The following is a 14174-nucleotide window of genomic DNA, read 5'->3' on the forward strand; positions in this document are numbered from 1 at the left end:
TTTTAAAGCAATAGCTTTGATAGTTTAGGATAAAAGCTGACCTAAACATAAAACTTAACCAAGAAAACTGATTTTCTAAGTCCAAAAGGGGCAATAAATCTTGCAAAAAGCAAGATGGAGTTATGTTTTTTGATGTACAGGGTCTGCTTATGATGGTGAACAAGTATTCCAAGTTTCAAAGCAATAGCTTTGATAGTTTAGGAGAAAAGTTGACCTAAACATAAAACTTAACCAAGAAATCTGATATTTTCTAAGTACAAAAGGGGCCAAAAATCTTGCAAAAAGCAAGATGGAGTTATGTTTCTTGCTATACAGGGTCAGCTTATGATGGTGAACAAGTATTCCAAGTTTCAAAGCAATAGCTTTGATAGTTTAGGAGAAAAGCTGACCTAAACATAAAACTTAACCAGGCAACGCAGACGCCGACGCCGACGCCGACGCCGACAACCGCTCAAGTGATGACAATAACTCATCATTTTTTTTCAAAAAATCAGATGAGCTAAAAATCCAAATCAAGAAAAAAAAATGACCGCGTGGAGAATCAAACACCGGACCACTGCGGCAATAAATAAAACATGTAAAAAGATTCTTTGGAAGCAAAGAATGCAACCTAGCAGAATGACAGCAGACTCGTTTGATCGAGTCTGTCCATGACATTTTCCCGTCGTCGTAACCAATAGTAGTGAGTTATGGCTTCAAAATATAGATATTTATAATCGAGACAGTTTACCTGGAGTAAAGCGAAACAAACGCTTTTCGATTTTCATCGTAAAATGTTGACCTAGCCGTTTCTGACAAAACGTTTCAAATATATACATAAAGGAAAAGTGACCACGACCTCTGGCAGATATGTTTTTTAACGAATTAAAATGACTTAATTAATCGTGGCAGTGGGTGACCAAGAACATTTTCAAAATTCCACTATACACACATAGCGAATGTCGAGCCCACCAAGTAGCTGCCATATTTTCGATGAATCGGAAGAACAAACATGAAAAATTTCGGTGGAGTGACACCACAAAAAACAGAGACAAATTCTAAAAAATTCATAAGAATCCAGCAACAAGTATAATACAAAATTTAAAAACATCTATTGTTTACAATATGTAATATTAACATCACGAAATAGATATCAACGATATACATTTCTTAGAAAGTTAATGGGAGGTAAGATTGCCTATTTCTACGAGTACAAGTATGTGCAAGTTATATAGCATATATGTATATGTACACTGGAAGTTCAACCAGATTTATATGTACAGGTTATGAATAGGGGCGTATAGGTATCCTGTAAAAGGGTGTCAGTCACATTTAAGAAACATGTAATGTCATTTTCCGCTTTGAATATTCTGTTAGATATAATATATTATAGAAGCAAACAGACCCATGACATTGAGTTAGATCCCTATCAGAAATATGTCTACTATTATTTTGGTAAAAATTGGAATTACCTCGCTTTAATATGAAACAATTAAAAGCCCCGGGTGTCCTTTTCATTCCAAGTGTACATTTGTGTCTGGTAAATATTAGGGTATTTTCACAATATAAATCGAATGTCAATTTACAAAACCGCGTGTAGCTTCCTAAAGCAATTCGGTTGTGGAACCAAGACAGGCAAATGGAGATAATAACAATTTTACAAAATTACATTTCTTGACTGAAATCACTGAAGGTTATATCAAATACGGAACAACTATTTTCACACCTCATCTTGTAAGGGGTAGACAACCAATATCATGGATGTTTTCAGCAAATCATTTCAAACCGTCAATATTCATTAATTTGAAAAATACATATTTAGACTATTTTTTGTATTTTGCCTAAATGCCATTCTTTTTGAAGTATTTCTCTCTTTATATATTCTTATTATTCGCAAGACAATATTTCATCTCATATTTCCTGCAATAAAGTAAGTTTGCATAACTCTAAATACTCTTTAGTGCTTTGTTATTAACTTATCAGAAGTTTTATTTATAAAGGGTGATTAGATTTTATCCGTTGCTGAAAAATGATCAAATGTACGAGCGATGACGTCATAGAACAGTTTGCCCTGGCTTTTATGGTTGACTGAATCGAGTATACTATGTCCAAAGTTGTTAAAGAAATATAAATATAATTATCTTTAGTCTCTTTAAACTCTACTTAACTTTGCAAGGTTCGATAATATTCATAGGTTATCAGCTTACATGCACAGGTTCTGAAGAGCAGATATTGCGAGAATTAAGGAGCGCAATATTCTTCCGTTAAAAAACGAGTGCATATGCCTCAAGGCAAAGATAATAACCTTTTTCACTACATACGTATCTACACGTATAAATGTAAGGTAAATATTATGAATTTGTCCAATAGCCTGAATAAAACTGACAATACTAAACTAAATAAAAGAATTAAAACAACCACACACATTTTATTACTTCAAGCACCCGATATGTAACGGGGAACAAAAACGAGCCTGTTATAATCTAGGATATTATTACTTATTTACGGAGACTTTAAATCTATGGGTTTATGCATCATCTGTCCGTTACCTACAACCTTAAAGACCTGCTACAGTCCTACCTTTTAACCTTAAATTGTCACTGAAAAAGCATGAAAATTCTGACTATGAACAGTGACGCCTGTCAAAATAGTCTATTTTATATAAAATTCTATATAAAATACCTGTGGTTTTGCGTGCTTAAGTGTGGCGCGTCGCCGTTAACTGGTAGTATTGTAATCATGGGTTGCATACAAACAATAGAACTTGAATAGCCGCGGAGCAGGGCTTTAAGACAGTCCTTTATTTAACTTTTCATTATTTTAGGAAAGGACATTTACAGATCTACTGTGTCACAGTCATGTTTTAATCTGAATTTAGTTGCAACCTTTTTACTACGAACGTCACACGAATTTAATAGTGCCTTTCCATGTCATTTTCTAATGCACGGTTTGGGCGGAATGTTCTTAAACACATTACACATTTGTATGACAAAGGTAATTTTTCTCTAATGCAAATGCCTTGGTATAAACAACAAATTTGTTTTGCAGCCCCTACGTTTCCATGTTGCTCAATTCGGGCGTAATGCCTTTAAAATAATTACACATTTGTTAGACAACGGCAATGTTTCTCTAATATACTATCCGAGCGAAATGTCTTGGAACAAACTACATATTTGTATGGCGGCGTCTATATTTTCGCTAATTCACTTTTTGAGCAAAATATTTTGGAACAAACTACATATTTGTATGGCGGCGTCTATGTTTCTCTAATATACTATCTGAGCGAAATGTCTTGGAACAAACTACATATTTGTATGGCGGCGTCTATAATTTCGCTAATTCACTTTTTGAGCAAAATATTTTGGAACAAACTACATATTTGTATGGCGGCGTCTATGTTTCTCTAATGTACTATTTGTGCGAAATGTCTTGGAACAAACTACACATTTGTATGCACGTTTATCAGTATGTTTCAAACTGTGTTGTTCCACGTGTGCTTTCGTGCTGAAAGACTTTTGACAAACATCGCAGCTATATTCCTTAGCAATTACTTTATGCTTGCGAGTGTGATTATTGAATTCTGAAAGTCCAGTAAAGGTTTTGTCACAGATTGTACATTTATATGGTCGAGTTTCAGAATGCAGTTTCATATGTCTTAAAAAGTTACTCGATTGAGTAAATGCCTTGCTACAAACTGTGCATTTGTGTTTTGATTCCGTGGAATGCGTTTCTAAATGTCGTTTCAAGTAATCGGCATATTTAAACGCGCCGTCACATAAATGACATTTATAAGGCCGGTCTGCATTATGAGTTATCATATGTCTGGAGACAGAACTCGATTGTGTGTAAGCCTTTTTGCAAATTGGACACTTGTATGGTTTTACATCACTATGGGTTCGCATGTGTTTTTTCAAATCTGAACGAAACCATTGTTTACATATATCGCACTGGTAGGGCTTTTTCCCTTCGTGTATCCAAATATGCCGTTGCAAGCTTCTAGGCTGGGTAAATTTCTTCTGGCATAAATGGCATTTATAATATTTTTCGTTGGTGTGAATGTGTGAGTGTACTTTGAGCTGATACCCCGACATATAGCTCTTGTTACATATGTCACATTCGTACAGCTTTTCCCCCGTGTGAGCACGCTGGTGGTAGTTTAACCCGGATAAATATCTAAACCCTTTATTACATACTTTACAAAAATGACGTCTCTCTCCCCTGTGACCTCGCATGTGCTCCAACAAACCAACAGACGATCCGCTGATTGTCGTTTGGCATATATTACATGTATTGTAATGTATTGCAATATGTATGGTAAGCTTGTAGAACATTTTAAACACTTTTTGGCAAATATCGCATTTAAAATTTTCGTTGTTTGTCCCCATTATTATTTTCTCTCGCAAAAGTCGTTTAGCTTATACTGGCGGCGGGGAGCTTTCACTTGTTCGTAGCAAACCTCGGTTTTATACATATACTATGCAATGGTCAGATTTTCGACTTTCACGGTATTCATGGTTGTGTTTTTTATTTTGTTTTCATAGATCCTCAGTTATAAATGGTAACATTTTACATGTCGCACCAGTTCTCGAATGTACACAGTAACATTTTACATGTCGCACTAAATCTCGAATGTACACAGTAACATTTACGTCTTTTTCAAGCATCGACTATACAGCACAGACATTTATTTTTTTAGGGTTTCTTTTTCTTCAGAAATCCTTGGTTGTATATATGTCAGCCTTTTCACCTTTCTTCAGTAAGCTTGGATTTGATACAGTTTATCGAAGTTCCTCGACGTTCATACACAACATTTCTCGTTTGTTATACCTCTATATACTTTTCAGTTGTTTGGTAACTAATCAGTAATGTATTTATATAGTATTTTTTCTCAGTTGTATATGATAACAACGATTAAATTTTTATCTGCAACAAAATTCCCGTTCGTTATTATTCAAAAAACTCTCCAGTTTCTTTGAAAATCCTTGGTAGTATAAATACGGCATGATAAAAGTTTTAAGACTCTTTCAAACACTCTGTTTTTCGTAAGTTCTGTGTTATATACAAAATGTTCACCCGTCTGTACGATTTAATGTGCAACCTGCACCGTAGTTAGTATATTAAACCTGTTCATGCCCAGTTATATATATAGCAACGTTACGGCTTTTTTTTCGGATATCATCGAATACAGATGATATATCGTTGCTGAATGTCTCCTATTACCAAGAGGCTTTGATATCTGAAATGATAAATAAAAATCCATTCACAACTGTATAAACTACGACAGAAGAAACTTGAACAATAGATTACAGCTAAGCAAAATAACAGCACACTAGGTTAGAGAGAAAATCAAACGCGCAACGCCCATCAAGTCACCTAGCAACATTTTCATTTACGTTTTTAGTATCTGAAGTTTATCATAATCCCAAGATATTCAACCAGAGAACAATGAACCAAGGTAGGCCTTTGGTATGAAAGGCTTAAGCAGAATTCATTCCTATATACACGTTAAATAGATTCCATGAGCCCAAAATACCAGAAAAATATAACTGTGTTCATGTACGTGGAGACTTTTTACAGCCGCGGCGCCACATGGCACTTATGTGTTGATGTTGAGCTAGTATTTATTGATGTTAAATTGGTTTTGAGTCACACAGATATAATTTAATGTCATACGGAGATTATCCCAACTTTTGATTATCAAAATCGGCAAGTCGACATACAATGAATGTTTTTTACCGTCTAGATAAAAAGTAATTTCTTACAAAAAAAAAACAAAAACAAAAAAAAACAAAAAGCAACAGCTATGCAACATCTTTTTACATATATTTATGGTGTATAGTATACATGCTCATTTCAGAAAACAACACATGTTATACTTGGTCGAGTGAAAGAGCTATAAGAATGTTAGTCCAAATAATAGAACGTTTCGGGACAGCGTGATAACTTTTGACTGTCACTGTCTCCGCCTGTCTCCGTTAGAGGGATGACAACTATAAAATATCAGATCATAAAATAAGTCATCCCGATAAGCCAAATGAGTATAAGGCTATAAAAATGTATACTTCTCTGGTCGAGTAAATTTCCATGCCACGAGGTTGATCAGTCTTGTAGGCCTAAACATTACTTGTCTGTTTCACCAGTCATATCAACACATATGCTAACTTACCGTAAAAGTTAAATAGATAGATAGATAGATAGATACTTTTATTCCTCCAGTTGTGAAGAGCATAACACATATACAATTATTTACATAGTACAAACATTCAACACAGACAACAGGAAGTCGTTTATAAATAAAGGGTGTCTATAAGATCAATAGAATTTGCTTTTGTTTAAATCGCTCCGAAGTGTACATGACAGAAAACAATTTTACCTTCGTAAATTGGAAAATGTTTTATCCAATGTATACGTCCCGGTCCTTCAGTATGAAACACATTTCAACATTTAAAGATCTATAAAAACACACACACACTTTTTTTAGTCTTTTATACGCAAAATAATTCTTTTGACATCAGTGTCACTAACGTTCAGAATGCAACAAAAATCGATAACGAAGTGTAAAATATTTAAATACCGTGAATGATAGAGTATTAAACCCCGATATAGCCGGTGGCCTGACGATAAGCTTTCAAATTACAAGATAATTTTATGTTCTATTTACATCATCGTTTAATATCCTTCATCAATGTTTTAAGCTATTCGGTGACACGAGGATAAAGAATTCTCAAATAACCGAGAAATAAATAAGACTTCAAAATGAGAGGGTTATACTGTACCTTAAACTTTTCTCTCAACTGTTTATGTTTATTTCTTTCAAGTAAATCATTTTTATAAAGTCTACGTTTGTTTAAAGTATATTATGTGACTGTTACGTGTATTGTCGCTCGTTTAGGCATACGTTTGAAGAGTGTCAACATGCCGACACGTCAAAATGACTTTTAAGCGTACCAATACGACAAATAAGACAATTGCCGTGACAATTGCCCCCGCAATGCCTAGTCAAGAATTGTCATTCTAGACCCAGTTGTTCGAAACTTTAACAGGCGATTAAACTAACGGTTGATTAACTTTTAGGGTTACTTTTCGACATTTTAGAATACTTTGAAAAACAAATGTATGAGTTAAGAATTGTGAGCTTTGAAAAATCTTTACAATAAAATCAAAACATCATACTAGATTCTCCCATCAAGACTGGTGTTTTGAATCATAATTAATCCAGCGGTTAGTTTAACGGCCGGTTAAAGTTTCGAACAACTGGGCCCTGGTGTGTTGACGTCACAGTCGCCCCCAGAACAAAACAATACCTTATCTATCGTACCTCATTTGTCGCATCGGCTTGATGTATGGTATGTGGAAGGCAAGTGGGTATGTCATTTTGTATGCTGTGATCTTGACCAAGCAACAGGGATCATCTACTGACTAGATCTGCATGTAATTGACAGCCAAAGCGTTTTTTGACGATAGTGCGGAAACCGTTTTCAGTCTAAAGGTCACTGTGACATTGGCTTTTGATCTGCTGACCCCATAACTGTGTTACAATATAGATCATCTATTTACTATAGGCAACCATCCTAGTATGACGTCTGTAAGGCAAATCGTTCTTTACTTATCAAGAGGAAACCAATTTCTGTCACTGTAACCTTGAATTTTGACCTACTGACCCGCAAAACATTATGGGCCGTATTTTAACCATAGGCAATCATTTTATGCAGTCTCACGACTGTAACCTGAAGCATTCTTTAGTTACTGAGCGAAAACTATTTTCCGTCTCGGGGTCACCATGACCTTGACCTTTGACATCTGACAACTGTAGGGCAAAGCAGTCTCAAATTATTGAGTGGAACCCATTTTCAGTCATAAGCTTCCTGTGGTCTTGACCTTTGGCCTACTGATCCATAAAATAATAGGGTCATTTTCTGACCACAGACAATCATTCTATGAGGACTGACGACTGTAGGACAGCATACATTCGAGCTAGGGTATGGTTGTTACACATGACACACTGCGAGTTTTTTTAAAAATATCACTCCATGGATGAAAAGTTATTTACCAAAGAGAAAATAATGACCTAACATTTTTCGGCGTGTCGTATTAAGCACGATTTTATGACCTCGTATGACCTTATGCCGCCTGAATAATGTACCAGTCGGATTGCTTGGTAAGGTATTCTCGGTATTTTTAGCCATAATAAGAGATTTTGTAAGAGTGGCGCTGATTGGAGGAAAGGCTGAAAATGCTTCACTCTGAGTCATGTGTGACACTGAGTGAAATGACAACGCGTTCGTCATCGATGGGCGTCTTCGGGCGGAAGTTCTTGATAACTCGAGTGTCGGTGCGAGATATTGGAGAACCGTGTCCTTAATTTGAGCCGCAAAAACGCCAAGAAAGTGCAATCAAGAACATTCAAGATGGCTGCGCCCATCATTTTGCCAAAAGAAACAATAACAATACATCAAATTCTACAGGATATCTGTGACACTGAAACTGCGGACTGCCCCGTTGATTCATTGTTGCTAACTTGTATTTTGACTTCTGTAAACAAAGAAGGAAGGACAAAAGTGCCATTTCGCCGCCATTTTGTTGAGTGTTCTCGAACCGTGTTCCTGTTGCTCCCCGTAAAAGGTGGTGTAAAAGTTTGACCCGCGAACAGTGTTCTCGGGTCATGTTCTTGGTGTTCAAGCGTGATTCTTTACTACGGAACAGGCGCAAATACGCCACGAACATGTTCTCGTGTCAAGAACATCCCGCCCGAAGACGCCCTAGGTACAGCACCATTGGGTTGTATGCGTACCACTTGAACAGGTGTGCGTAACCAAATATTCATCTGCACATCCGGACATATTTCTGTTTTGTTAAGTTTTCTTGTTAAGTTATTTCTGTTTTGTTAAGTTTCCTTTTCTTAAGTTTTGTTTTTACAAAGAGGTCATTTGTTTTATACAGTCATTAACTCTTACCCTGCATTACAGCAACAATTTCTAACCAGTGCAAATCATTACTAACCTGCAACAACATGTCCGATACTGTTAAATTTTAGACTCTAAATTTTAAATTAATCTTTCCGGTGAAAACAGTACTGTACATATTCTGAATGATAGACAAATCTGATAATAAGATGAAGTTGGGTAAGGATTCATGTTGCTTTCAACAGTTCCAGAAATAAAGTATAGAACGTATTTCAATATTGTTTGCTTACTGTTACCATCTTTTAAGCACCAAAGGCTCAACGTGAGCTTTTGTGAATGTTTGGTGTCCCTCCACAATTCTAAACAGTCTTTTTCAGAACTACTGTCCTCATTTATACAAAACTTCACAGAGGCCCCTTTCAACATTGCCAAAAGATTTAAAATACAGGTTCTGCCCATATATAACTTGTGCTTCAGTTACATCACGCCAACCATCTTTTTTAAAGATATTTCTTGTTTACCTCTAGGTGTGACATTGACATTAAAGGTATGGATCTTTCGAAAGACATATCTTGTTAAGGGGAACATTTGTGCCAAGTTATATTTAAGTCATTTGATGGATGACGAGAATAATGGGCAGACACAAATAATCCAGTTAATCTTTGACCTCCACGTGTGATCCTGACCCCTGAGGCTTCGGTCTTGCACATGTCTCGTCTTTATGTGTTCATCAATTGTACCAATTACTTTAAAATCGGCCTTATATCATAAAGCAGACATAAAATGTGCATGGACGGGATCGTGCAATCCTTGTCCTGGTGTAAACTCAACCCCTTAAAGCACAAAAAAGTAAAAGTGATGTCTTCATTTGATGAAAATTTACCAAACAGTCAACAGGTTAATAAGTTTCTTTTCTTTTCTTTTTTTGCCAAGGTGGCCTCTGTGCAATTATCTCATTTATAACCATTTAGTTTGATCTGAGCTTTCCTCCAAGTTAAATAAGATGCAACACAACTAGACTTGTTCTTGGTTACAAGAGTTCAAACTTTTTATTTTGACATTTCCTTTGAATGTACTGGGAAACATGAAAAGTATTATACCATCAGAAGTGTTTTCTGGAATAATACGGAGCTTCCTCCAATATGTAATACTGCCAAAGATAAGAGCACCGCCAAGCGGGGCATTATACGCCCGAAAAGGCTTACATCAGAGGACGGGAGCAAAATTTAAAGAACTTGGGGTGTGAAGCCCAAAGGACAGGAACAATAAAGGGAAGAAATTCCTAAAAAAATTCTAAGTCCACAAAAAATCCTTACCAGGTAAAGGTTTGTCAAAATACACCTAAAAATTGGAGGTACCATCCATGTTTTACCACTGAAAAGTGGTCTGGTCTCGGTTTTTCCCTACGGCCAATAATAAAAAGGTTTCAAAATAAGCTATTTATAGTAACATAAACGGGAAGAAATTCAAATTTTTTATTGTAAGTGATCAAAAGAGGGATCTGCCAAATAAAAATAAGAGCACTGTAATGCAGAGCAATAAACACAAAGCAAAGTCAAATATGACATTTGACCCCTAAGTGTAACCTTGACCTTGAAGCGAGTCATCCGGAACACGCGCTCTGCACGTCGTCTCGGTGTGGTAAACATTTGTGTAAAGTTTCTTTGAAATCCTTCAAGCAGTTCAAGAATTACAGAGCGGACACGAAACAAACTGATATGACATTTGACTCCTAAGTGTGACCTTGACCTTGAAGCGAGTCATCCGGAACACGCGCTCTGCACGTCGTCTCGGTGTGGTAAACATTTGTGTAAAGTTTCTTTGAAATCCTTCAAGCAGTTCAAGAGTTACAGAGCGGATACGAAACAAACTGATATGACATTTGACTCCCAAGTGTGACCTTGACCTTGAAGCGAGACATCCAAAACATGCGCTCTGCACGTCGTCTCGGTGTGGTGAACATTTGTGTCAAGTTTCTTTGAAATCCTTTAAGAGGTTCAAGAGTTACGGCAGAGCGGACACGAAATTGCTAACGGACGGACGGACGGACACCAGCGTGATAACATAATACGTCCCTTTGGGCGTATAATAAAAAGTAAGGGTATATTTCTGGGAGACATAGAGCACTCTAAACACAGCCATAGAGCCATGCATCACAAAGTAGGCCCACAACAAAAAGAAACTGCAACAGAAATCTAAAATGTGTCTGTAGGACACGGTGTGCCCCTACTGGTGTATCTGTTACAAACAAGGGGCAATAATCCAAATGTTCGCAGTCTTAAAGAGATATAGCCTTAACAAACATTAATATTAGGGATTCATTTTTCTAGGCCATATTCTTTTTGAGTTATGAGCATCATGAGCATCATAAACAAACAAGAGCTGTCACACGAGACTGCGCGCTAGACTATTTCGATGCTGGATAGTGAAACTGGGCACATCTGAGAAAGCTGGAGCTGTCACTATAGTGTTTAATGACTCCAATAAGAATGAAGATACTAGTATTGGACACTAGCTTGAGTCTGTGTCAAAAGTATTAAGTGATAAGAGAGATAAATAACATTAATAAGTATACATGTAATTTTAAGCAAAAAGGGGGATAATTCATGAAATATTGGTGCATGAGTGATTTTTGCACCTTGTGTCGTATGATGTGGGTGATGATGTGGAATAACAACATCAAGTTTGAACCAAATCCATTTAGTAATAACTGAGATATACTAGTTGTGAAAATGCATCAAAACTTACCTGAAAATCTAAGTAAAAGTGGGGGGGGGGGGGGGGGGGGGGGGGGGGGGACATAATTCATAAAATATTGGTACCAGAGTTATGGAACTTGTGTCATATGTTGTTATATAGTGACAAGGTGGAACAACTATTTTAAGTTTGAATCAAATCCATTTAGTAACAAGAGGACCATGATGGTCCTGAATCTCTCACCTGTCCCCACATGACCCAGTTTTGAACCGAGTATGACGTCGTTTTTTCCATTATCTGACATAGTGACCTAGTTTTTGAGCTCATTTGACCCAGTTTTGAACTTGACCTAGATATCATCAAGATAAAACTTCTGACCAATTTTCATGAAGGTCCGTTGAAAAATATGGCCTCCAGAGAGGTCACAAGGTTTTTCTATTATTTGACCTAATGACCTAGTTTTTGAAGGCACGTGACCCAGTTTTGAACCTGACCTAGATATCATCAAGATGAACATTCTCAACAATTTTCATGAGATCTCATGAAAAATATGGCCTCCTGAGAGGTCACAAGGTTTTTCTATTTTTATACCTACTGACCTAGTTTTTGACTGCACGTGACCCAGTTTCAAAATTTTCCTAGATATCATTAAGGTGAACATTCAGACTAATTTTCATGAAGATCCATTGAAAAATGTGGCCTCTAGAGAGGTCAATAGGTTTTTCTATTTTTAGACCTACTGACCTAGTTTTTAAACTGAGTTGACCCAGTTTCAAACTTGACCTAGATATCATCAAGATGAACATTCAGACCAACTTTCATACAGATTCCATGAAAAATATGGCCTCTAGAGAGGTCACAAGGTTTTTTTTTATTATTTGACTTACTGACCTAGTTATTAAAGGCACGTGACCCAGTTTCAAACTTGACCTAGATATCATCAAGATGAACATTCTGACCAATTTTCATGAAGATCCATTCAAAAGTATGGCCTCTAGAGAGGTCACAAGCTTTTTCTATTTTTAGACCTAATGACCTAGTTTTTGACCGCAGCTGACCAAGTTTCAAAATAGATCTAGACATCATCAAGATGAACATTCAGACCAACTTTCATACAGATCCCATGAAAAATATGGCCTCTAGAGAGGTCACAAGGTTTTTCTATTATTTGACCTACTGACCTAATTTTTGAAGGCACATGACCCAGTTTCGAACTTGACCTAGATATCATCAAGGTGAACATTCAGACCAATTTTCATGAAGATCTTGTGAAAAATATGGCCTCTAGAGAGGTCACAAGGTTTTTCTATTTTTAGACCTACTGACCTAGTTTTTAACCACAGTTGACCCAGTTTCGAACTTGGCCTAGATATCATCAAGATGAACATTCAGACCAATCTTCATACAGTTCCCATGAAAAATATGGCCTCTAGAGAGGTCACAAGGTTTTTTTATTATTTGACCTACTGACCTAGTTATTGATGGCACGTGACCCAGTTTCAAACTTGACCTAGATATCATCAAGGTAAACATTCTGACCAATTTTCATGAAGATCCATTTATAAGTATGACCTCTAGAGAGGTCACAAGGTTTTTCTATTTTTAGACCTAATGACCTAGTTTTTGACCGCAGCTGACCCAGTTTCGAACTTGACCTAGATATCATCAAGATGAACATTCAGACCAACTTTCATACAGATCCCATGAAAAATATGGCCTCTAGAGCGGTCACAAGGTTTTTCTATTATTTGACCTACTGACCTAGTTTTTGACGGCACGTGACCCAGTTTCGAACTTGACCTAGATATCATCAAGATGAACATTCTGACCAATTTTCATGAAGATCTTGTGAAAAATATGGCCTCTAGAGAGGTCACAAGGTTTTTCTATTTTTAGACCTACTGACCTAGTTTTTGACTGCACGTGACCCAGTTTCGAACTTGACCTAGATATCATCAGGATGAACATTCTGACCAACTTTCATAAAGATCCCAAGAAAAATGTGACCTCTAGAGAGGTCACAAGCAAAAGTTTACGCACGGACGGACGGACGGACGGACGGACGACGGACGCTGCGCGATCACAAAAGCTCACACTGTCACTTTGTGACATGTGAGCTAAAAACAAGAAAGTAGGTCAGTAGGTTAAGGTAACAGTCGAGTTATCCCTAATCCCTTGGGGTCATCAGGTAATTATAATTAAACATTCTAGGAAATATGATCTGATAATTTTTTAAGTATTTATTCCGATATAACTCGTATAACAAGTAACCCCCAGGGTGGGGCCTCTTTTCACCCCAGGGGCATAATTTGAACAATCTTGTTAGAGATCCACTAGGCAATGCTACATACCAAATATCAAAGGCCTACGCCTTGAACTTTCAGACAAGAAGATTTTTTTCCCTATATAAGTCTATGTTAAATTTGGGACCCCCATGGCAGGGCCTCTTTTCATCCCAGGGACATAATTTGAATAATTTTGGTAGGGGACCACAAGGAAATGCAACATACCAAATATCAAAAGCCTAGGCCTTGCAGTTTAAGGCAAGAAGACTTTTAAACTTTTTTCCTCTGTAAGTCTATGTAAAATTTGAGA

General features: G+C 36.8%; 1 protein-coding gene across 1 annotated transcript; it reads right to left on the minus strand.

Moving 5' to 3' along the window:
* Positions 1-1062: 1062 nt before the first annotated feature.
* On the minus strand, positions 1063-6555 carry LOC128551137 (zinc finger protein 816-like). Its single transcript, XM_053531592.1, has 2 exons — positions 6353-6555; positions 1063-5215 (listed from the first exon to the last, which is right to left on the minus strand). Exon 2 carries the CDS (start codon positions 4362-4364, stop codon positions 3351-3353), a length of 1014 nt encoding a protein of 337 aa, XP_053387567.1. The 5' UTR covers positions 4365-5215; positions 6353-6555; the 3' UTR covers positions 1063-3350.
* Positions 6556-14174: the final 7619 nt, after the last annotated feature.

This window comes from Mercenaria mercenaria, chromosome 19 (assembly GCF_021730395.1).
Source record: "Mercenaria mercenaria strain notata chromosome 19, MADL_Memer_1, whole genome shotgun sequence".
NCBI classification, from domain to species: domain Eukaryota; kingdom Metazoa; phylum Mollusca; class Bivalvia; order Venerida; family Veneridae; genus Mercenaria; species Mercenaria mercenaria.

What these genes read in the sequence shown, in the direction of transcription:
- LOC128551137 (XM_053531592.1), bottom strand. Translation starts at nt 4,364, where the DNA reads ATGGGGACAAACAACGAAAATTTTAAATGCGATATTTGCCAAAAAGTG.